Consider the following 26,590-nt stretch of genomic DNA (forward strand, 5'->3'; position numbering starts at 1 on the left):
CAAGGGGCCTGTGTGCGAGCACAGGTCACTCTCCACACCCCTCTTCCGCGGAGCCTGTGCAGCCCGCCACTGCCAGATTCCCGGGATCCAGGGACAACTTCCCCGGGAGAACGCACAGCGCGCCTCAGGCTGGTGCAAGTCACGCCGGCCTTTGCCACCGCAGGCCCGCCCCGCACTCCGTGCCCCTCCCTCCCCGCCGGCCTGAGTGCGCCAGAGCCCCCGAATCAGTGGCTCTTTTAACCCCGTCCTGTCTGAGCAAAAAACAGACGCCCTCCAGCGACCTACACGCAGTGGCAGGGCCAAATCCAAAGCTGAGCCCTGGGAGCTGTGAGAACAAAGAAGAGAAAGGGAAATCTCTCCCAGCAGCCTCAGAAGCAGCGGATTAAAGCTCCGAAATCAACTTGATATACCCTGCATCTGTGGAATACCTGAATAGACAACCAATCATCCCAAATTAAGGAAGTGGACTTTAGGAGCAAGATCTATGATTTTTTCCCTTTTCCTCTTTTTGTGACTGTGTATGTGTATGCTTCTGTGTGAGATCTTGTTTGTATAGTCTTGCTTCCACCATTTGTCCTAGGGTTCTATCCGTCCATGGTTTTTTCTTAAAATTTTTTTCTTAATAATCAATTTTAATTTTAATAACGTTATTATACTTTACCTTCGTCCTTTCTTTCTTTCTTTCTTTCCTTCCTTCCCTCCTTTATACAACGAATCATCCCAAATTGAGGAGGTGGTCTCTGACAGCAAGATTTATGATTTTTCCCCCTTTACCTCTTTTAGTGAGGGTGTATGTGTATGCTTCTGTGTAAGATATTGTCAGTATAGCTTTGCTTCCAACATTTGTCCTAAGGTTCTATCCGTCCCTTTTTTTTTTTTCTAAATAAGAATTTTTTAATTCAATAACTTTATTATACTTTATTTTATTTTTACTGTATCTTCTTTCTTTCTGTCTTTTTTCCTTCTTTCCCTCCTTCCTTCCTCCCTCCCTCCCTCCCTCCTTTCTTTCCTTCTTGCCTTCTTTCCTTCTTTGCTTCTTTCTTCCTTCCTTCCTACCCTCCTTTCCTTCTTTCTTTCCTCATACTTCTATTAATTCCCTCTACTTTTTCTCCCTTTTATCCTGAGCCGTGTGGATGAAAAGCTCTTGGTGCTCCAGCCAGGAGGCAGGGCTCTGCCTCTGAGGTAGGAGAGCCAACTTCAGGACACTGGTCAACAAGAGACCTCCCAGCTCCACATAATATCAAACGGCGAAAATCTCCCAGAAACCTCCATCTTAACACCAGCACCCAGCTTCACTCAACAACCAGCAAGCCACAGTGCTGGAAAACCTATGCCAAACAACTAGCAAAACAGGAACACAACCCCACCCATTAGCAGAGAGGCTGCCTAAAATCATAATAAGGCCACAGACACCCCAAAACACACCACCAGACGTGAACCTGCCCACTAGAGAGACAAGATCCAGCCTCATCCACCACAACACAGGCACTAGTCCCCTCCACCAGGAAGCCTACACAACCCACTGAACCAACCTTAGCCACTGGAGACAGACATCAAAAACAGGAGGAACTAGGAACCTGCAGCCTGCAAAAAGGAGACCCCAAACACAGTAAGATAACCAAAATGAGAAGACAGAAAAACACACAGCAGATAAAGGAGCAAGATAAAAATGCACCAGACCTAACAAATGAAGAGGAAATAGGCAGTCTACCTGAAAAAGAATTCACAATGATAGTAAGGTTGATCCGAAATCTTGGAGATAGAACGGACAATAGAATGGACAAATTGCAAGAATCAGTTAACAAGGACCTAGAAGAACTAAAGATGAAACAAGCAACGATGAACAACACAATAAATGAAATTAAAAGTACTCTAGATGGGATCAATAGCAGAATAACTGAGGCAGAAGAATGGATAAGTGACCTGGAAGATAAAATAGTGGAAATAACTACTGCAGAGCAGAATAAAGAAAAAAGAATGAAGAGAACTGAGGACAGTCTCAGAGACCTCTGGGACAACATTAAACACACCAACATTCGAATTATAGGGGTTCCAGAAGAAGAAGAGAAAAAGAAAGGGACTGAGAAACTATTTGAAGAGATTATAGTTGAAAACTTCCCTAATATGGGAAAGGAAATAGTTCATCAAGTCCAGGAAGCACAGAGAGTCCCATACAGGATAAATACAAGGAGAAATACGCCAAGACACATATTAATCAAACTGTCAAAAATTAAATACAAAGAAAGCATATTAAAAGCAGCAAGGGAAAAACAACAAATAACACATAAGGGAATCCCCATAAGGTTAACAGCTGATCTCTCAGCAGAAACCCTACAAGCCAGAAGGGAGTGGCAGGACATACTGAAAGTGATGAAGGAGAAAAACCTGCAGCCAAGACTACTCTACCCAGCAAGGATCTCATTCAGATTTGATGGAGAAATTAAAACCTTTACAGACAAGCAAAAGCTGAGAGAGTTCAGCACCACCAAACCAGCTTTACAACAAATGCTAAAGGATCTTCTCTAGACAAGAAACACAAGAGAAGGAAAAGACCTATAATAACGAACCCAAAACAATTTAGAAATGGGAATAGGAACATACATATCGATAATTACCTTAAATGTAAATGGACTAAATGCTCCCACCAAAAGACACAGATTAGCTAAATGGATACAAAAACAAGACCCTTATATATGCTGTCTACAAGAGACCCACTTCAGACCTAGAGACACATACAGACTGAAAGTAAGGGGATGGAAAAAGATATTCCATGCAAATGGAAACCAAAAGAAAGCTGGAGTAGCAATTCTCATATCAGACAAAATAGACTTTAAAATAAGGACTATTAAAAGAGACAAACAAGGACACTACATAATGATCAAGGATCGATCCGAGAAGAAGATATAACAATTGTAAATATTTATGCACCCAACATAGGAGCACCTCAATACATAAGGCAAATACTAACAGCCATAAAAGGGGAAATCGACAGTAACACATTCATAATAGGGGACTTTACCACCCCACTTTCACCCATGGACAGATCATCCAAAATGAAAATAAATAAGGAAACACAAGCTTTAAATGATACATTAAACAAGATGGACTTAATTGATATTTATAGGACACTCCATCCAAAAACAACACAATACACATTTTTCTCAAGTGCTCATGGAACATTCTCCAGGATAGGTCATACCTTAGGTCACAAATCAAGCCTTGGTAAATTTAAGAAAATTGAAATTGTATCAAGTATCTTTTCTGACCACAACGCCATGAGACTAGATATCAATTACAGGAAAAGATCTGTAAAAAATACAAACACATGGAGGCTAAACAATACACTACTTAATAATGAAGTGATCACTGAAGAAATCAAAGAGAAAATCAAAAAATACCTAGAAACAAATGACAATGGAGACACAACGACCCAAAACCTGTGGGATGCAGCAAAAGCAGTTCTAAGGGGGAAGTTTATAGCAATACAAGCCCACCTTAAGAAGCAGGAAACATCTCGAATAAACAACCTAACCTTGCACCTCAAGCAATTAGAGAAAGAAGAACAAAAAAACCCCAAAGCTAGCAGAAGGAAAGAAATCATAAAAATCAGATCAGAAATAAATGAAAAAGAAATGAAGGAAACAATAGCAAAGATCAATAAAACTAAAAGCTGCTTCTTTGAGAAGATAAACAAAATTGATAAACCACTAGCCAGACTCATCAAGAAAAAAAGGGAGAAGACTCAAATCAATAGAATTAGAAATGAAAAAGGAGAGGTAACAACTGACACTGCAGAAATAAAAGAGATCATGAGAGATTACTACAAGCAACTCTATGCCAATAAAATGGACAATCTGGAAGAAATGGACAAATTCTTAGAAAGGCACAACCTGCCAAGACTGAATCAGGAAGAAATAGAAAATATGAACAGACCAATCACAAGCACTGAAATTGAAACTGTGATTAAAAATCTTCCAACAAAGAAAAGCCCAGGACCAGATGGCTTCACAGGCGAATTCTTTCAAACATTTAGAGAAGAGCTAACACCTATCCTTCTCAAACTCTTCCAAAATATAGCAGAGGGAGGAACACTCCCAAACTCCTTCTACGAGGCCACCATCACCTTGATACCAAAACCAGACAAGGATGTCACAAAGAAAGAAAACTACAGGCCAGTATCACTGATGAACATAGATGCAAAAATCCTCAACAAAATACTAGCAAACAGAACCCAACAGCACATTAAAAGGATCATACACCATGATCAAGTGGGGTTTATTCCAGGAATGCAAGGATTCTTCAATATACGCAAATCTATCAATGTGATAAACCATATTAACAAACTGAAGGAGAAAAACCATATGATCATCTCAATAGATGCAGAGAAAGCTTTTGACAAAATTCAACACCCATTTATGATAAAAACCCTGCAGAAAGTAGGCATAGAGGGAACTTTCCTCAACATAATAAAGGCCATATATGACAAGCCCACAGCAAACATCATCCTCAATGGTGAAAAACTGAAAGCATTTACACTAAGATCAGGAACAAGACAAGGTTGCCCACTCTCACCACTCTTATTCAACATAGTTTTGCAAGTTTCAGCCACAGCAATCAGAGAAGAAAAGGAAATAAAAGGAATCCAAATCGGAAAAGAAGAAGTAAAGCTGTCACTGTTTGCAGATGACATGATCCTATACATAGAGAACCCTAAAGATGCTACCAGAAAACTACTAGAGCTAATCAATGAATTTGGTAAAGTGGCAGGATACAAAATTAATGCACAGAAATCTCTGGCATCCCTATATACTAATGATGAAAAATCTGAAAGTGAAATCAAGAAAACACTCCCATTTACCATTGCAACAAAAAGAATAAAATATCTAGGAATAAACCTACCTAAGGAAACAAAAGACCTGTATGCAGAAAATTATAAGACACTGATGAAAGAAATTAAAGATGATACAAATAGATGGAGAGATATACCATGTTCTTGGATTGGAAGAATCAACATTGTGAAAATGACTCTACTACCCAAAGCAATCTATAGATTCAATGCAATCCCTATCAAACTACCACTGGCATTTTTCACAGAACTAGAACAAAAAATTTTGCAATTTGTATGGAAACACAAAAGACCCCGAATAGCCAAAGCAATCTTGAGAACGAAAGAAGGAACTGGAGGAATCAGGCTCCCTGACTTCAGACTATACTACAAAGCTACAGTTATCAAGACGGTATGGTACTGGCACAAAAACAGAAAGATAGATCAATGGAACAGGATAGAAAGCCCAGAGATAAACCCATGCACATATGGACACCTTATCTTTGATAAAGGAGGCAGTAATGTACAGTGGAGAAAGGACAGCCTCTTCAATAAGTGGTGCTGGGAAAACTGGACAGCTACATGTAAAAGTATGAGATTAGATCACTCCCTAACACCATACACAAAAATAAGCTCAAAATGGATTAAAGACCTAAATGTAAGGCCAGAAACTATCAAACTCTTAGAGGAAAACATAGGCAGAACACTCTATGACATAAATCACAGCAAGATCCTTTCTGACCCACCTCCTAGAGTAATGGAAATAAAAACAAAAATAAACAAATGGGACCTAATGAAACTTCAAAGCTTTTGCACAGCAAAGGAAACCATAAACAAGACCAAAAGACAACCCTCAGAATGGGAGAAAATATTTGCAAATGAAGCAACCAACAAAGATTAATCTCCAAAATTTACAAGCAGCTCATGCAGCTCAATAACAAGAAAACAAACAACCCAATCCAAAAATGGGCAGAAGACCTAAATAGACATTTCTCCAAAGAAGATATACAGCCTGCCAACAAACACATGAAAGAATGCTCAACATCATTAATCATCAGAGAAATGCAAATCAAAACTACAATGAGATATCATCTCACACCAGTCAGAATGGCCATCATCAAAAAATCTAGAAACAATAAATGCTGGAGAGGGTGTGGAGAAAAGGGAACCCTCTTGCACTGCTGGTGGGAATGTGAATTGGTTCAGCCACTATGGAGAACAGTATAGAGGTTCCTTAAAAAACTACAAATAGAACTACCATATGACCCAGCAATCCCACTACTGGGCATATACCCTGAGAAAACCGAAATTCAAAAAGAGTCATGTACCAAAATGTTCATTGCAGCTCTATTTACAATAGCCCGGAGATGGAAACAACCTAAGTGCCCATCATTGGATGAATGGATAAAGAAGATGTGACACATATATACAATGGAATATTACTCAGCCATAAAAAGAAACGAAATTGAGCTATTTGTAATGAGGTGGATAGACCTAGAGTCTGTCATACAGAGTGAAGTAAGTCAGAAAGAAAAAGACAAATACCGTATGCTAACACATATATATGGAATTTAAGAAAAAAAAATGTCATGAAGAACCTAGGGGTAAGGCAGGAATAAAGACGCAGACCTCCTAGAGAACGGACTTGAGGTTATGGGGAGGGGGAAGGGTGAGCTGTGACAGGGCGAGAGAGAGTCATGGACATATACACACTAACAAACGTAGTAAGGTAGCTAGCTAGTGGGAAGCAGCCGCATGGCACAGGGATATTGGCTCGGTGCTTTGTGACAGCCTGGAGGGGTGGGATAGGGAGGGTGGGAGGGAGGGAGACGCAAGAGGGAAGAGATATGGGAACATATGTATATGTATAACTGATTCACTTTGTTATAAAGCAGAAACTAACACACCATTGTAAAGCAATTGTACCCCAATAAAGATGTTAAAAAAAAAAAAAAAACAGTATGGTATTGGCATAAAAACAGACACATGGCCAAAGGAACAGAATCATGAGCCCAGACATAACCCACACATATATGGTCAACTAATCTTTGACAAAGGTGCCAAGAATATACAACAGAGAAAAGACAGTTTCTTCCATAAATTGATGCTGGGAAAACTGTACATCCACATACAAAAGAATAAAATCGGACCCTTGTCTTACATCACACGCAGAAATCAACTCAAAAATGGATTAAAAACTTAAACCTAAAACCACAAAACTCCTAGAAGAAAACATAGGGGAAAAGGCCCTTGACAATTAGTGATGATTTTTTGGACACCAAAAGCACAAGCAACAAAAGCAGTAATAAATAAGTAAGACTACATTAAACTGAAAAGCTTCTGCACAGCAAAAGAAACCACCAACAAAATGAAAAGGCCACCTAAAAATGGGAGAAAATATTTGCAAACCTTATCTGATAAAAAGTTAATATCTAGGGCTTCCCTGGTGGTGCAGTGGTTGAGAGTCTGCCTGCCGATGCAGGGGACGTGGGTTCGTGCCCCGGTCCGGGAAGATCCCACATGCCGTGGAGCGGCTAGGCCCGTGAGCCATGGCTACTGAGCCTGCGCATTCAGAGCCTGTGCTCCGCAATGGGAGAGGCCACAACAGTGAGAGGCCTGCGTACCGCAAAAAAAAAAAAAAAGTTAATACCTAAAATACATAAGGAACTCATATAACTCATTACCAGAAATGAACAATCCAATTAAAAATGGGCAGAAGACTTAGACATTCTTCCAAAGAAGATGTACAAATGGCCAACAGGTACATGAAGAGATGTTCAACATCACTACTCATCAGGGAAATGCCAATCAAAACTGGATGAGATATCACTTCATATCCATTAGGATGCTATCAACAAAAAGATAAAAGTGTTGGTGAAGATGTGAAGAAAGGGAATCTTTGTGCACTCTTGGTGTGAATGTAGATTGGCACAGTCACTGTAAAAAACAGTATGGAAGAGTCCTGAAAAAATTAAAAGCAGAACTACCATATATTCCACCAATCCAACTTCTAGGATTATATCCAAAGATGATGAAATCTCTGTAAGAGATATCTGCACTCCCATATTCATTTCAGCATTGTTCACAATAGCCAAGATATGGAAACAACCTAAGTGTCCATCAGTGAATGAATGGATAAAGAAAATATGTTTTATACACACACACACACACACACACACACACAAACACAAAAGAATATTATTCAGTCATAAAAAAGAAGAAAATTCTGCCACTTGTGACAACCTTGCGGGCATTATGCTAAGTCAGACAGAGAAAGACAAATAATGTATTCCACTTATATGTGGAATCTAAAAACATCGTACTAATAGAAACATTGTACTAACAGAACAGAATGGTGGTTGCCAGGGGCTATGGATGGGGGAAATGGGAGATGTTGGTCAAAGGATACAAACTTTCAGTTATAAGATGAATAAGTTCTAGGGATCTAATGCACGGCATGGTGACTATAGTTAACAATATTGTATTGTACAGTTGCAAGTTGCTATTAGAATAAAGCTTTAATGTTCTCATCATAACAACAACAAAATGGTAATTATGTGAGTTAAAGGATATGTTAACTAACCTTATTGTGGTAAAGATTTCACACTATATATGTGTATCAAATCATCACACTGCATACCTTAAACTTACACAATTTTCATGTAAACTGTATGTCAATAAAGCTTGGGGGGAAAAAATAGAGAGATGAATCTGTACAGAAAATCCAAACTGGATATCGTGCAAAAATCACTTGAAATAAACATATCTTCTTATGGATATTTTTAATATATTATTAAAATTAATTCAATCTCTAGAGTTTATACAACATGATGAGTTAATAAGCATGGAAATACACGAAAACAAACTTTAATTCAAAATGGGCTCTGCATCCAAAGTTCATAGCAGCACTATTTACAACAGCCAAGACATGGAAGCAACCTAAGTGTCCATCAACAGATGAATGGATAATGATGTGGTACATATATACAAAGGACTATTACTCAGACATGAAAAAGAATGAAATATTGCCATTTGCAGTGACATGAATGGACCTAGAGAATATCATACTAAGTGAAGTCATAGAGAGAAAGACAAATATTGTATGATATTACTTATATGTGTAATCTAAAAAATAATACAAATGAATCCATATATAAAACAGAAACAGACTCACAGACATAGAAAACAAGCTTATGGTTACCAAAGGGAAAAGGGAGGGGGGCAAGTGATAAATTAGGAGTATGGAATTAACAGATACAAACTACTATACATAGAACAGATAAGCAACAGGATTTACTGTATAATACAGGGGACACTATTCTTGTAATAACCTATAATAGAACATAATCATATATGTGTGTGTGTGTATACACACACACACACACACACACACACACACACACACACACACACAATCTCCAAATCACTTTTCTGGACACCTGAAACCAACACAGTATTATGAATCAACTGTCCTTCAATTTTAAAAGTCAATCAATGTAATTCACACATAAACAAAATAAAGAAGAAAAAATAAATAAAATGTGCTGTGTGTGATTTTAAAATAATCCATTTTTACTAAATTCTTAAATAAAAATAACCCATCTCCCTGGTTTTAAATAAAAACCTAAGATGTAATACTATACATAACATTCTAAACCAAAATCTAAAACTAGTTTTATAGATTTTTTCCAAAATAAATTGTTCTGAAAAATTCATTTCAAGGTGCCCTATTACTATCAAAACAAAAAGAACAGCACTGGTTCATCAAATAAATTGCCACACTACCTAATTACAAAATTAATATGTATATATTGTAATTGGTACACTAGCTGCTTCTGTCAAAAGATCTGTAATCAGAATAACCTATTACTAAGCAATGAAAATTAAAGTGAGAAACGAAAATCCTTTTATTAGGCATACATAATATTGGGTTTACTAACTTTGAGACTAAACAAGGTGCAAAGAAAGAACTGAGTTCATATGTGTGCTTTCAAGCATACAACTGAAACATGATTTTTAACTTTAAATTTGGCAGACAACCTTCTCCAATATTCAAAAATTACCCAAGGCTGCCACAGTCAGCATTCTAATTTGGAAATCCTGTGATTTCTGTACTTAGATTTCCTGTTTTCACTGTTTTGTTTTAACCAACCACACCAGGTAAATATCCCAAAGAATTTCTTCCTGGTATACTTCCTGGTTAAATGAGTTATGTTTGGCATGTTGTAATTAACATTATTCTCATTTTTTTAAACACAACATTAAGAATTCGTATTACTTCAATAATTTTAAAGGAACCTTAATACTATTTAAAACATAAAATTTTTAAATAGGCTAAATATGTAAAAAGAAGTCCAATTTGTACTCGTAATAGCATATGAGTACCACAAAAATCATTCTTTCTCCAGATACAAACAGTATCAAACTTTCCCCTCCTGTATCTCTCCATCCACAAACATTAACGTGCTTCTCCAAAATAAGAACCTCCTATAAAGGTTTCCCTACAGTGAACAAAACAAAAAGTTAAACTACTATTACAGAAAGAAGGAGAATGCTAATTCAGCCTCCATTTCTCTACCAACACCCGGATAGCTGCAGTCAGTCTTTTGACTTCTAATCCGGGTCCCCTTGGCTGGGAACACAGAGTTGTCTAATACAAAAGGGAGTCTGGAGTTATTACATGTTTGTTATCCCTCGTATAACAAAGGCATTTAAATTCCAAACTAGAGACAGCAAGTCCTAAATATTAACACAATCTGTCTCTTGGAAATTATCTCCCTTTCCATTTCAGTAAAAACACAATTTCAACACGAAGTATGGATAATCTATTGCATGCACAGAAACATTAGAAAATCCAGATTCTAACTAACTATGCCTGTTTTTAACTTATTATTTGTCTTTTACAAATAAAATTTTTATTCTAAAAACAAAAGTTGTCAACAGATTAGGTCCAGGTTGCTCATATACCTTCACTCTAAATACAGTATGAAATTAACAAGGGAAAAGGAGTGAGAGAAAAATTCATGTAAATAAAGAAAAATTAAAGAATTTTTGCTTCGGATATCTGAAATCTCTCCTGGTTACTCACCTGATATTTATGGCAAAATGCGTAATAAATGACTTTGGAAAAAAATTTTAAACTTTAATTGAAGTATTTTATTTGGACTCAAATCTAAATTATTAAAAATATTTTTTTTAAAAACACAATTTTTAATTACATAGATAAGGCTTCTTTATCTATTAGTCATCAATTCAACCAGTATTTATTAAGCACTTTTTATGTGCTATGCATTATAATGAGTTTAGCCTTTATAATAACTGACATTTTTAAGGGTTTTACAGGTACTAAGCAATGAACTTAGCACTTTTTCATGTAACAACCCTATGAATAAGTTCTTCTTTAGCCCCACTTTACAGATAAGAAAAAAAAGAAATTCAAAGAATGTAAAAGAACTTGCCCAGGGATACATAACTAACTATAAGGACTAGGTTGGAAATCAAATTCAGGTAATGACTCTACTATTAGGTGACATCAGTACTTCAATCACTGTTCCAGGCACTCACAATGAAACTGTGGAAGACATACACAAGGCAAGACAGGTCATTAATATAACGAAAGCGCAAATAAAGTGCTTTGAAAGTATAAGAGAAAAGGTCATTGCCTACTAGAAGCTTTCTTATTAAGAGAAAAGTCAAAATTGTTTGATGCCAGTTTAAGTAGTAAAAAAGTATCTAATACTTACATATACTAACTATATTAGTAATTTCATATTTTAAAATCAAGAATCCATGAGAAATGGCACTCAATTTCATTTCAATTTAAAACCTGTCAGACTGTATTCAAAAAATGAGATCTCATCTCTTGTAATCTTTCAAAACAAGAACAAATAAGTTATCTGCAAACATGCAAAGAGATGAATTACGAATGTAAAGTCTGTCTTTAGAGAAGGCATAATGTAACAGGACAAACAAAGTAATTCTTCAAGTGGGCCTGCAAGAAGATTTCATGTCCCTAGCTCAAGTAAAACTGGAATTTGGAGAGAGTTTTTTAGTCTGCACATACCATCTACCATTAATGTTTGCTCTCTTTCTATGAAAAGAAAAAGAAGCCAAAATCAAAAGAGGTTAAAAACAAAATTCAAGGAGTAAACAACAGATTCTACATTTTAGCAAAGACAGTAATTTCAAGAGAGATAAATTTAAGATGTATATAGTGTCCAGCAGACTGAGGGCAAGAAACTTGGTTTATAACGGAATATCAATTTAATGTTAGAGAGTCAGGGATGGATTAGCTGCAAAGGAAAAAAGATGATTGTTAATAAACTATCACCAAAATTATAGAGACCTGGGATCTCTTTATACTAAATAACAACAAAATGTTTATTTTTACCTTATTTACTGGACTGATTCCTGAGATCTGGAAGAAATCTGCAGTAGGCTTGGTGGGAGATGATTAAAGCCTGGTCTATGGAAACAGACTTTAAAATTCAGTAGAACTGTGCAACAAGCTACATGATGGCGTAGGATAGTCTTATCTTTGGTACATTAACTCATTTCTCCTTTAACATAACAGAAGCATTCACCAAGATTTTATATACACTTAGAAGGATCATCTAGGTGTATAAATAGGCCATCATATTGTATATGCTTTGAAGTTCATATCACTGCTTACATAGATTCTGAATGCCTTCTCAGAAAAAGTTGTTAGAATTTACATTGGAGGAAGCACTCATATAATTTTAGGAGATGACAGAGAATGTAATGTTACCATCCTATAATCTACCACTAGCAAAATCTTCTTAGGATGATCTTTATTTTCTAAATAGCAAGAGCAGTGAGCAATGTTCAACTGCAGGGAGACTATGGTTGCCCACTGAGACTCTCAGAGTTCCCCCTCCTCTTGAGCACTGAAGCGAGGTCAACATTTAGAATTAGAATCTCTAAAACTGCTAGTGTCAAGTGCAAGTTAAGGTGTGTGTGAGTCACTCTACAGGGGAGGTACAGACTCTCTTCAAAAGCAAAGTACTTGGTTGGCACAGATCTAAAAGCACAATTCAGGTATTAAATGCCTACACCATGTTAAATAATGACTACTTTTTTTTCCTATTATTTATTCCGACTGATAAAGATGACCAAAAAAAGTCAAAATCGTTTGAGAAGAAAACCTAGGGCATCTACTAAGATGTTTATTTTGTTTCACTTTTTTATGCAAAATTAAGTTTTAATCACAACTAAGAGATAGCTATTCAAGTTGTAGCAAAAATCATGAGCACTATACATATATTCAGATATAGGCTATCATGTGCAATACTGACTTATAGCTTGAAATTATTATAAAAACTATACTTAATTCTTTAAAAAAAAACCGCTATAGTTAAGGCAGAAAATGTCAATATACTGATAAACAGCAAAAGTTTGGGGCCCTCTTCCTTTCACTATCTGGGGAAAACAAATGAAAAACAAGACACTTTCATTTAAACTTTAACCTGGAATTACCACTACACATCAAAGAGGAATTTTACTGAGAAACAGTAATGCAACTTTTAGTAATTAATGTGAACAATCTAAAATAAATATAAGCCTCCCAGGACTACTAAACTGTTACATATGGAATTCAAAGGATGGCAGGAGTGAACCATTTACGAAAAATAGTTTTTTCTTTCCAAAGTTATTCCCAGTGAATTTAAAGAAAAATAAGTGAAAAGCACTGTTTTCAATCAGCGCTAGTTGTTGACAGCTACCTGTTTTTAAGACACCCATTCTTTTCAACTACAAAGACACTTGACCTAAACTTAGAGGAAGAAATGAAACCAATCCCAACTATTCCTCAACTTGACAATTAGAGCCTATGGAGTGGGGCAATAAAAAGCCCACATACACATTACACACCAACGATTCTCGGACAAACGATTTTAGTAAAGCTCCCCAGCCCAAGGACGTCAGATTAAAAACTTTAAAAATCCTACAAAACATTCTAACTTCCGAGTTTAGCCTCTGTACATTAAATAACTCAATGACCGAAGCGTTACTGCCTCCTTCGTTCTCAAAGGCCAGGTACGCCGGCCCTAAGGAGCTGGGACCTCCGTAGGAGACGCCCCGCGAGGGCGACGAGGCTTTCTCGGCCTCTGCCCGTCACTCTGGGCCGAGCCCGGCTGACTCAGGGGCGCGGACTCGCCACAGGCGACGCGGGAGCCTCCCTCACTCACCGTGAAGCGCTGGTCGCCGACGCTGCCCACGGAGAAGCAGTGGTCGCCGGGGTTCACAGCCCCGGTCAGCACCTGGTGCAGGTTCATGTCGGCGCCTTAATCCAGCAACGTATGTCGCGTCCGGCTCATGCCCGGGGTCAGCGGCCGCTTCCCTCCCTCTTTCCCTCACGGGCGGCGTCTGCTCTTGGGAGGAGACAGCGGCAGCGACAGGCGCCTGGAGCGGGAGCCGCTCAGCTGCGGCCCGCAGCTCATCCCGAGCCCGCGCAGGCGAGGCCCGGAGGGGGCGGACCGGCGAGCGGGCGGAGCGCCGCGCTCTTCCGCGCACCTGTCACAACCCGCGCGGGCCCAGGTGAAACTCGGGGTTGACCCAGCGGCTGCGACCCCGGGCCGACCCACCGGCCAGGAGGGACACGCCGTCCACAACACTTCCTCTGTGTTCTGGGTGGCTGGCCCGGACCGAACCCGAATGGCGCAAGTAGCACCCGCTAGTACTCTGCCCCCTAACCTGGCTTTTCCCTGCTCCGGTGCCGGCCACCCCCACTGGCCTCGGCAGCTCTCTACGCGTCGCTAGGTCCCTTTGGCGGAAATATCGCGAGATTCTCGCGGCGAAAAGGAACACTGCGGTAAACGATTTACTTTTTTACCACAGTGTGCAGAACGGCAAGTGGAAAACGCCTCTTCGAGTGAGATGTTGGCCAATCCAGAGATCCAGTCCACCTAAGGCTCCGCCCACTGCTGAGGACAGACCAATCTCTTTGAGGCTTGTGAGGGACGATGTGCGTTTGAATGTTGAACGTAAGGAACCTAGTAAAAACATAAAGAGCCTTGGAAGAGGTAAGGGTTGTCCAATTATGCTTTAGGTTGGGGCTTAATCTGACTGTTGGGCCAGAAAGCTTAAAAGGGAGAAGTGCATTATAAATGCAGTTGCGGTGTCTTCGGCCCCGGTAGAGACTACAAGTCCCAACAAGCACCGCTCCCCTAGGCGTCCCGCGAATACTCCCAAGTGAATGTGAACTCTGCAGTGTCTCTGTCCCCGCGCAATGGTTACCTCGGCAGGACGCGCGTTTCCAGTTCGCTAAAAAGGAAAATTTTGAAAGGTTTAAACATTTGACAAGTACTAAAATGAAGGGTTTTCGCCAATGTTTAACTTAACATTCGTTTTGAAGTAGTGCTGATAACAGTACTGCAACAGCCCTGCGTTAAGCTGTTTTGGAAAAACCTAAGAATTCCAGAATGTTTAGTGTCACAGTCTCAACTGTGAGATTCAACTCTAATTGTATTTTAACACAAGTTTTGTATTATTATTGATAAACATCTCTTTATGTCTCCTCCCAGGTACCCTCTTAGGGACAAACTGTCCTGTATCCCAAGTGTCTAGTGCAGTGCGCTTTCCAACCTAGGTGTTCAGAAAATGTTAAATGAGTGAATGTAAATAGGAACTCCCCACCAAAAAAAAAAAAGTAGTTTTTTTTTTTTTAAAATTGGTGAACTGATTTTGATTTTATATCCTTTTCTTGTGGTAAAAAAACAAAAAACAGAAAGCAAAACAAACAATCCCCCAAAAAGTTCACACTATTACTTGGGTAGGAGGAGTACTGGTAATTTTATTTCCTTTTGCTTTCCCTAAGTTTTTTGCAGTATACATATACTTCGTTTAGCAATAAAAAAAAGTTACTTAAAAAATAAGTTTAAGAAAAGAATCTCAAAATTAGTGGATATATGTATAACAGATATACCTTGCTGTACAGCAGAAACTAATGCAACATTGTAAATCAACTATAATAAAAACTTTTAAAAAAATAAATTTAAGAGCCATCTCCCTTTTCTTAATTTGAAAGATGTAAATGAATTCCATTATTTATCCCAGTCTCCTCATAAAAATAAGGGATTTAAAACATAACTTGTCTTAAAAAAAAAAAAACCTATTTTATTGAGGTCTAACATACAGTTTAGTTTGTGTTTTAATTATTCAGATTTTATTTGAAATGACTTTAAGTTAATTTTATATTTTAGATCTTAAATCAAGGTTTTTCTATATTCCACATAAATTCTGTGTATAGCCCAAAGTTTAACATGTTTACTCATTCTATTCTGCCTATCTTTTGGTTTTGAAGGGCATACTGTTTAGCAGAATAAAAGAAACTAAGGGACCTAGTAGTTAGAAAATCTGAGATCTACTCCTGATCTGTCATTTGCTGTGTGACCATGGAAAATGTCTTGTAAACTTTGTTTTCGTCATCTGTAAAATTAACAAGTTTAACCTGATTATCAACACATTTTACTTGGCATTTTTATTCCTGATAAACATCTGTTAGGTTTTTTTTTAATTATTCAAACAGAAAGTCACAAAACTTATAATCATCCTTATCAGTTCACTCAGTCCCATGTAATTAATTTTTTTTATCTTGATCTTTTGTTAGCACTTTTATGAATTCATCAGTTTTCCATTAGAGTTCTGAAAATGCTTATTCATTCAGTTCAGCAGTATAGTCAATTACCAGAAACCTGTACTTGTCAGAGTCTTTTCCATGAATTCCTTGAAGATGAAACCCTTTTATGGGAATATTTTTTTTTTTTTATGGGAATATTTTTGCAAAAGCATCAGAGTACACCCAGAACTGTCTGTAAATGACAAAAGACTTAAAAATGACCACGGTTAAAGATTTGATGAAAGTACATAATAATGCAATTGGCAAGGAAATTTAGTTATTTCTGAGATATATATTTTAAAGTAACAACTAGAATTATGACTTATGCCAGAACATATAAGATTTTTAGAAATTTCATGTAATGTCTGAAACATTTATATTAACATATTTCCATACAAACATCTGTTAGTTTTTATTAAATTCCTTCATCCTTGAAATAAACAAGAGTTTGACTCCTGGCCTAATCAGTCATTTAGAAAAGTTGCTTAATCTCTTCGTGCTTTACTTTCCTTATCTGTAAAGTGGGGATAGTAATAGACTTTCTTCATACAATTATCATGAAGATTAAATGAGCACAGTGTTTAGCACATAGTCAGAATTCAATAGATGTTAGCTACCCATTATTATTATTAAATTAAATCTAACCTTTTGACATATTCTTTCTAAAGTTTTCATATAGTGTCAAACCTCAGTCCAAATCAAATTTTCCAGTGATGTTTGAGACACCACAAATGTTCTGAGGCCATCCCAGTCTGTATCCAAAACTATGGGACTACAGTACAACAACTAATGAAAAGTGAGGACATTCCTTTTACTCTTATTCAGAAAAAAATGCCCATTCAACAACCTATCTTTGATGTTTAGCAGATGGACTCTTTCAATGAAACAACTAAATCCTTTTACTATATCTATTTATTCCACTACAACTACGGCCTGCTGTCTGGTTTTATATAGTCCTTGAGCTGAGAATGTTTTTTACATTTTTAAATGGTTGGAAAAAATCAATAGAAGAAAAATATCTCATGATATATGAAAATTATATGAAATTCCCATGTCCATTAGTAAAATTTATTGGAACACAGCAATGCATAGACATTTAGATATTGTCTATGGCTACTTTCACACTACAACTGCAGAGCTGAGTAGTTTCAACAGAGACTGTATATCCTGCAAAGCAAAATATTTACTGTTTGGCCCATTAGAGAAGAAGTTTGCCGACCCCTAATTTATAGGAAGAATCCTCTACTGCTCTATGATCTATGAAATAGCTTTTGCTGTGCAGACTGGTTGTTGTACTGTATGACCACTCAGCTTAATTAGTAAAACATTTCATGTTGATGATTACACAAGCATCTTTAAATACATCTATTGTATCCCTGATTCCCCAATATTTATCATAGCACAGAGTAGATCCTCACTAATAGTTGAACCCTGAATATAGACAGGACCTGACTTACATATATATAAAAAGAGTCCCTGAAGAACCACCTTGGAGAAGTGGCCATAGACAATCCCTTTACTTTCAAACTGCTGCTCTTCATAGATCACCCTGTAATGTCACTCACCTCCCCCTTAACAAGGTTCTATTCAACCCTAAATCCAGTCCTGACTTCTTATGCAACTTGAGCATAACTCTGACCTTGTAGCAAAATTAGTAAGATAAGGAAATGGAAGAGATGGAGGTAAATTATACCTTTCATCCTCCCTTCCCTGTCCCCTCTGCCCAAAGGCCACAAGTCCACCTCCTAACACAGAAAGTCCAGGGGAATTCTTGAATCTAACTATTCCCTGATCTGTAATTGAATTTTGTTATTCTGTCCTTTGAATGCTCAAAGGCTATGTGCCTTTGTGGTTTTTCCCTTTAGTTTCTTTCATTCTTTTTTTCCCTGTAGTTTCTTTAGTTTTATTCTTCAGCTTTATTTCTAAGAAATAAAAGAGGAAGGATGGGTCTGAAAAAGGAAGCCTTTTTTTAAATAATTTTTTTTAAATAAAATTTTGCCTTATTTTGCCTTATTGCTAGCAGCAAAATCTCTTAGAAAACCAAAGTACTGTGGTTTTGGGGACTGGCAGGACAAAGAGATATGCTCTCTTCAGTGCTGGTCTTAAAGGGAAAGGGGACTTTTATCAGACTTGAGGGGTGGTTACAGTGTAAGGAAAAGCAAACAGGCTAAACTCTGAGATTTTTTTTTTTTGGTGGGGGGAGGAGCATATAGGAAGTCAGCTCAGATGGAGAAGTAATCATGCCTCTTTCTCACTAGCTTATTTACTGACATCCCTGTCATTACCCTCCTCCCTGCCATCCTAAACTCATTAATATAAATCCCTTTCCTCCTAGGGCCTGTGCCAAGGGACCCACCAAGAGGGGCTTCCATCCCCACAGCCAACACCCAACAGAGGAGGGAGGTCAGAAGAAAAGAGTTCCTAATCCTATAACAAAGACTGAATCAGGAGGACTATGTTGCTGGAATTTCATGTAAGCATTCTGAACTCATTATCTCACAAAAGTAATGAGGATCTCTGAGCATCTAAGATATTGACTGCCCCAGAAACCTGCCTGTATTGCCAACAGCAACCTTACTATAGAAAACTCCATCAGCAATATTATAGGTTAAATAGATATTTGAGCAATGATATAGGACCCTAGCCATTATTTATAATACTGTTACTATAGAAAAATTAATTCCAATACCTCTAATATTTGAAGATTAAATACTATTGGCCATTAAATACTATTGGCTCACCCTCACTTGCTCAACTGGAGGGTTTTCCACCCATAAACTATTAAAGGGCAATTATTTATAAAAGCTAGTGTTTATTAAACACCCGATCTGCACTGTAATAGGTATTTTATTTATCTCATTTAAATCTCAACAACACTCTAAGGGTAATATCTCTGTTTTACAAATGAAGAAACCTAAACTCAAAGAAATTAAATAACTTGGCCAAGGTCATGTTGCCACCCAAAGATTTGAACTCAGATCTCTTGGGCTGCAAAGGCCCTTTAAGTGTTCTCCAAAGCCCCTTGAATCCCAAAGTGGATTCAGTCAGGGCCTACTATTTATTCCCTAGCTGGCAAGATGAGAAGAGACAGGACTTCTTTAAGTTGAGTCTTCAGTGATCAGCTGGTAAAAAGAACCATCTTCCCAAAACAGTTTTCTCCTCCTTCCACAAGATGGAAGGAAAGCTCACCTCCTTACCTTGACCCACACCCAGACTATAAAGGGCAGCTTTTATTAAATGGTAAAATAAACATCTCCAACCAGAAAACTCCCTGATACACAGACAATTATAGGTATTCACTTGGTTAAAGGCAAGTACTTCTTGGAATGTTTTGGAACTACCAATAAGTCACATGCATCAGATTGTGGGTCTTCTAACACCTACTGGAGTGTTCATTAAGGGGGAAGCAGAAGTCAAGAGATGTAAGTTTGAAAGGCAAAGGAGAGGCTATGTGGAAGACAGCAGCAGGCAGTTTTGGTTAGCCGGGAGCAACTTGAGAGCATTGGGCTTCGGGACAGTAATGAAGTGGAGGGATTATTCTAATCAAAATCCCGGCAAGTTATTCTGTGGATATTGACAAATTGACTCTAAATTTTTATGGGAGGCAAAATACCCAGAATAGCCAAAACAATATTGAAGGAGAAAAACAAATCTGAAGGACTGATGCTATCTGATTTCAAGACTTACTGTACAGCTACAGTAATCAAGACAGTGTGATTTTGGGGAAAGAATAGACAAATAGATCACTGGAACAGAACAGAGAATGCAGAAATAGACTGTGATCTATAGTCAACTGATCTTTGACAAAGGAGCAAAGGCAATACAATGGAGCAAAGATGGTGCTGGAGGGCTTCCGTGGTGGCGCAGTGGTTGAGAGTCCGCCTGCCGATGCGGGGTTCGTGCCCCGATCCGGGAAGATCCCACATGCTGCGGAGCGGCTGTGTCCGTGAGCCATGGCCACTGAGCCTGCGCGTCCAGAGCCTGTGCTCCGCAACGGGAGAGGCCACAACAGTTAGAGGCCCACGTACCGCAAAAAAAAAAAAGATGATTCCGGAAAAACTGGACAACTATGTGCAAAAACATTAGTCTAGACACAGACCTTACACCCTTCACAAAATCTAACTCAAAGTGGATCACAGACCCAAAATTGAAACACAAAACTATAAAACTCCTAGCAGATAACATAGGAGAAACCTAGATGACCTTTGGATTGATGACGACTTCTTAGATACAATACCAACGGCATGATCCATGAAAGAAACGATGGATAAGCTGAATTTCAGTAAAATAAAAAAACTTCTGGTCTGTGAAAGACAATGTCAGAAGAATGAGAAGACAAATCACAGACTGGGAAAAAAATATTTGCAAAAGATACTTCTAATAAACGATTGTTATCACAAATACACAAAGAACTCTTAAAATTCAACAATAAGAAAACAAACAGCCTGATTGAAAAATGGGCCAAAGACCTTAAAAGACACCTCACCAAAGAAGATATATAGATGTCAAATAAGCATATGAAAAATGCTCCACATCATATGCCATGAGGGAATGCAGAATAAAACAACAATGAGATACTACTACATATGTATTAGAATGGCCAAAATCTGGAACACTGGCAACACCAAATGCTGTAGAGGATGTGGAGCAACAGGAACTCTCATGCGTTGCTGCTGAGAACACAAAATTGTATGGTCACATTGGAAGATAGTTTGGCAGTTTCTTACAAAACTAAATGTACTCTTACCATACAGTCCAGCAATCATGCCCCTCAGAATTTACCCAAAGTAGGTAAAAACTATTTCCATACAAAAACCTGCACAGTGATGTTTATAACAGCTTTGTTTACACTTGCCAAAACTTAGAAGTAAACACTCTGTCTTTCAGTAGGTTAACAGGTAAATAAACTGTGGTACATCAAGACTATGGAATATCATTCAGTGCTGAAAAGAAATGAGCTGTTAAACCATGATGAGTCATGGAGGAACCTTAAATGCATATTAAGTGAAAGAAGTCAACCTGAAAACACTACATACTGTATGATTTCCAACTATACGACGTTCTGAAAGAAGCAAAACTATGGAGACAGTAAAGAGATCAGTCATTGCCAGGGGTTGGCGGTAAGGGATGACTAGATAAAACACGGTGTCTTTTTAAGAGCATGTTGAAAATACTCTGTACTGTCAAAATGGGTACATGTCATTCTACATTTGTCCAAACCATGAATTTTGGTGATTATGCTGTGTCAGTGTAGGTTCATCAGTTGTAACAAATGTACCGCTCTGGTTAGGGATGTTGATAATGAGGAGGCTATGCATGTGTGAGGGCAGGGGTATTTGGGAAATCTCTGCTTCTGCCTCTTAATTTTGTTGCGAACCTAAAACTTCTCTAAAAAAATTGTCTTAAAAAAAAAAAAAGAAGGGGGACTATGATTTGGTAAATGATCAGAGCCTTCCACTTCCTCCTAGCTGAAACAGTAAGACAAGATAGGGAGGTAAATAAATGAACAGAAATTTGGGGAATGTTTCTCAAACATGGGAAGGAATAATTACAAAAGACATATATTCTGAAAGCAAAGAAAACAGAAGATGTGTGCACGGGGGGAAAAGGTTTTTTACCCAATTAGATTATAAAAAAAGCTTATCAGAGCTATGCTTGCACTCACTCATGCATGTATTATAGAATAACTGATGAGGCAGGACACAAAATTTTCCAATAAAAGAAACTGCGAGCCTCTTTTCTGCCTAGGACAACATAGCAAGTACACTTGAAGCAATCTATGTCTAGGTGAGAGTCACTTGAGTGGCTCCTTTAATTGTGCAATACAAGCTGAGGCTAATTCTGCATGAAGATGGGGGAGTGAAGTTGAGTCACACACTGTCCACCAATATCTAATTAAGTAACACTTTCTCTATAAATTATACATATATAACTTATATATATATAAATTATATATAAATAAGTATATATAAATAAAAGTATATATATGTATTATTATTAATTTATTTATTTATTTTTGGCTGCGTTGGATCTTCATTGCTGCACATGGGCTTTCTCTAGTTGCGGCGAGCAGGGGCTACTCTTCGTTGCAGAGCATGGGCTTCTCATTGCGGAGGCTTCTCCTGTTGCAGAGCATGGGCTCTAGGAGCATGGGCTTCAGTAGTTGTGGCATGTGGGCTCAGTAGTTGTGGCTCACAGGCTCTAGAGCGCAGGCTCAGCAGTTGTGGCGCATAGTCTTAGTTGCTCCAGGGCATGTGGGATCTTCCTGGATCAGGGCTCGAACCCATGTCCCCTGCATTGGCAAGCAGATTCCTAACCACTGCGCCACCAGGGAAGTCCCAATATAAATTATTACTATTATTTTTTACCAGCAAAATTTTTTTAGTAATAGCTACGTTAGGAAAGGAACAGAGATAAACCAGAAAAAATTACAACCAATGTACAAGTGGAAGATTTTGCTGAAGCTTAGTGTGGCTCCACTTGTATTTACCAGAAGCAATCCTTGAAAGTTACAATCAAATCATTAGAATTCTCACAAATAATCCCAAATTTAGAGAGAAGTGGACTGAGAGTATATCCTTATTTTTTTCCTCTTCTACCTAAGGAAGTGGAAATAGCTGTTATATAGGGATGGATGAAAAGAGCAGTGAACAGCCAGAACCTGGGCTGCCTCTCACTGGTCAACGCTTTGGCTCCAGGGCCCTACACTGAACTGGGGAAATGGCAGTGGGACTTCCCATGAAAATGGGATATGAGCCTGGCAAGTATCAGAGAGTACATTAAAAGGAGATAACATAAATCTACAAAATTCCATCAGAGTACATTCTATTAACCTCTAGGCTATACTGCTCATTTTAGGTTCCCTGGCCACAGTGATTGACTCAGGGATGGACCCCTGGGTCAATCAGAACCCTTCTCTGGGATTTCTCTGCTGTAGCTGGCAGGGAACAGTTACATTTTTGAAAGAAAGCACCACCATCTCTGAACATAGAGTGATGTCTGAGTGTTTTAGGAAAGAACAAAGAGAGAAAAGTAAAGTTCATTTTTGATTGGGAATAAGAAGATGTCATGACAATCTCACTTGAACCCTTGGTCCAGTCCTGTGTAGTGCCCATCTTATCCAATTATGTAAGACCAAAATCTTCCCCACCTGCTTCCCCCACCCCTTAAATTAGTTTGAGTTTTAATTCTGTTTCTGTCACTTTGGATCACAAGGCTAATACATGGTACCTTATAGTCCAACCAGCACGAGAGTTCCAATTTTTCTGAATCTGGGAAATATTAGCATGTGAAGTAGCAGAGGGAACAGCATTAGCTATGGGAGAAAGGCAAGAATACCATTCCTAAAAAGTGCTTTTTACATAATTCAACATAACTTGGTTCAATTCCTGCCTGTAGGATTTAAAAAAATAAAAGTATAGACACCAGGTAGAAAATTAATTCCACAGAAAACGTATAATAGAGCTCTGAGCAAGTAAAAGAAAACAGAGTTGAAAAATGAATAAATTACTTATTCTGACCTTACCTGCTGATTTTTCCTTTCCATACAACAGAGGAAAGAAAAAGAGAACCTTTTTAAGAGGGAAATTCAGTAAGCAGCTTTCTTAAAAAAAACTCTTTTCTGTAGCTGAAATTGCCAGGAATTCAGATGGCCACAATTTTCCTGTGTTCTAGAAGTACATTGCCTTATGCTCAGTGCAGAGGCTTTTGATTATAGTTTCTGGATCAAAAGCATCCACAGAGAGAGTTCCAGGTTGTAAACAGTGCTTCAGTTAAAGCACATCTATCTGAACCAATAATGGATTTTTAGTAAATAGGACTTTTTTCTTTCTGAATCTTAAGAGCCAGAGGTAGATAAAAGAAATGCCCTTTTGCTATACATGAAAAGGTCACTTTAACAGTATGTATTTCTGAAAAAAAAAATCCTCAAGTTTGTGATTTTCAAAAATGAAATTTAAAAATATATACGATGTTATTTTTTACCTGTTTCTAAATTTCTCTCGTTGATAATGGCGTATGGTGTCTTAACATGGTACATTTGTTTGCTTAATATTCTTCCTAGAAAGTTTTTATCTTGGAAAAGAAGGGAGATAAGATTTTGAAATTTTCTCATAGAAGAGTAGGAATGGAGACAGGCTGCTCATTGACAGCATTAGATGACTGGCGTTTTACTAATGTGTGAAAAATAAGGAGACTATAGCAGGACAAGCCATTTTGGGTAGGCAAGACTAAGACTAATTTCAGTGTTTGAATTTGAAGTAATCATGGTACATCCATGGTGGAAGATAGTTGGAGAAATGGGATTGGAGCTCAGGAATGATTACAGAGCTAGTAATATAAAACCAAGAAAGAGACATTAAAAGTATCAGGAGTTGACCCTCAGGAAGAAAGGTGGTTTCTAAGGAGAGAAGGTGAAGAAAGCAAGGAATGAAGAACCAAAAACTAAAGCTTAGTGACTACCCAATAGTAGTAATCAGGAGTCAGCTCCTCTAATGTAGTCAGGCGCATGGGAGAGGCATCAGGGAAACATAGCAGGGACTTTAAGAAGCATGTTGCTTGAAAAACACTATGCTTCTCAGATTGTGAAAATAATTAAAGTCTAAGAAGAGAGCATTGGCATTGGATTTAGGATTTTAGATCACTGGTGACCTTCTAAATGCATAAAAAGGACATAAGGAGGCATCAACTGGCAGCAATATCTATAAATTGTCTTTGCCTTTGTACTTATTGTCCTTTTCCCAAGGCAGGAACTGAAAGGAAAACTATGAAGAAAATTACAAGGCTTGGAAGAATTAGCCCACCATGAGGGACTCAGTCCTTCAGCCAAGCCTTGAATCTGACTTGGACACTGAGAGCTCTTGAATAGATGAAGACAGTATCTTCTTTTTTTTCCTTGCCTTCCTTCCTTTTTCTTTCCTTCCTTCTTTCCTTTCCCCCATACTTCTTTTTAAAATCTTTTTAATTTTTGTTTCAGTTTTCCCCAATATCTAGAAAGCTCTGACAGGGAAAGATGCTGACTGGAAAATACTTAGACTACAACTGACCAAAGGGCAATGGTTTCCTAGGCTTCAGTCAGAGAACAAGTTCTTTGTAGCACTGGCTCTGGAGCACTGTCCTGAAGGGTCTAATTAGTTTGCTTCTCTGACCTTGATTGCTACCTTTTGAAGACGCCTTAAAGCCTGCTGAGTCTCCTAAACTTGCCAAGCCCTGCTGCGTCAGCCTAGTCAGCAATCTTGCCCTGCCCAGGCCTCTTGCTGTCTGACCACACTGCTTAGCTAACCCCATTTGGGTCACACCCTATTGCTTATGTCTCCTTTGGAAAGGCCCATCTAAGAGCTACCTCCTTACATAAATGTAAAGATATTAAACATTCTTGATGGAGTTAAAAACCAAGGATATAAGGAATCCAGGGTGGAGGGGTTGGAATTGTCAATGGTAAGTGTAGAAATAGAGACCTTTGGTTACAGAGGATAGAGGTGGGGCAAGAAATGTTCAACTTGATAGTCTTCATCTTTTCTGCAAAGTGGGATGCTAATCCTTTCCAAAGAGGGAGTATGAATTTTATAATATGTGAATTGTGTCTCAATAAAGCTATTTAAAAAGGAGTGCATGTAAGAGATGGGGTAGGATTAGAAAATTATTGAGTTTTAAAAGGCATATTCATATTAATATGGCAGTTCCTAGTTACGGATCCCTTTAATGATGTTTCTATATAGAGCGATTGCAATTGTCTATATGTCCCCCTCTTCCTTTCTCATTGAAATATTAGACTGCTCCAAAGGTTTCCACAGAACCTTTTCAACTTTCTGGCAGTCATTCCAGGGGAGGAACAAATGGAACATAACCATATGTTTCCTAATCAACAAATGTAAACATGACAGATATAGTAAATATTCTAATACATAAATAATATTTATATAGTCTGTTTTAGGCTGTACATAACAGACTAGGCAGCCAGTGGTGGCTTAAACAATAAAGACATATAAGTATGTCATACAATAAAAATAGTTCCAGGATGGTACAGCCACAAAATGTGGGATTTCTCCTGATGGGCACACGTTGACTATAGCAGCTCCAGATTTTTCCTCACCAGAAAACAAAGCAGGAAGGATGGGGAAGGAAAGAGGCAT

At 38.0% G+C, this 26,590-nt stretch overlaps 1 protein-coding gene and 1 long non-coding RNA gene across 4 annotated transcripts in view; one reads left to right on the plus strand and one right to left on the minus strand.

Moving 5' to 3' along the window:
* Positions 1 to 14,561, minus strand: part of DMXL1 (Dmx like 1) — a 134,193-nt gene extending 119,632 nt beyond the window's left edge. For all 3 annotated transcript variants that reach the window (XM_060008983.2, XM_060008982.2, XM_060008984.2), the window contains exon 1: positions 14,032 to 14,561. In XM_060008983.2, the coding sequence (XP_059864966.1) occupies positions 14,032 to 14,118 (87 nt within the window). In that variant the 5' untranslated portion in view covers positions 14,119 to 14,561. The remainder of the gene's footprint in view (positions 1 to 14,031) is intronic.
* On the plus strand, positions 14,055 to 19,141 carry LOC138414042 (uncharacterized). The gene is made up of 3 exons (XR_011246418.1): positions 14,055 to 14,140; positions 14,681 to 14,865; positions 18,796 to 19,141. It is a non-coding gene; the product is annotated as an uncharacterized lncRNA (long non-coding RNA).
* Positions 19,142 to 26,590: the final 7,449 nt, after the last annotated feature.

This window comes from Delphinus delphis, chromosome 3 (genome assembly GCF_949987515.2).
Source record: "Delphinus delphis chromosome 3, mDelDel1.2, whole genome shotgun sequence".
Lineage (NCBI taxonomy): Eukaryota > Metazoa > Chordata > Mammalia > Artiodactyla > Delphinidae > Delphinus > Delphinus delphis.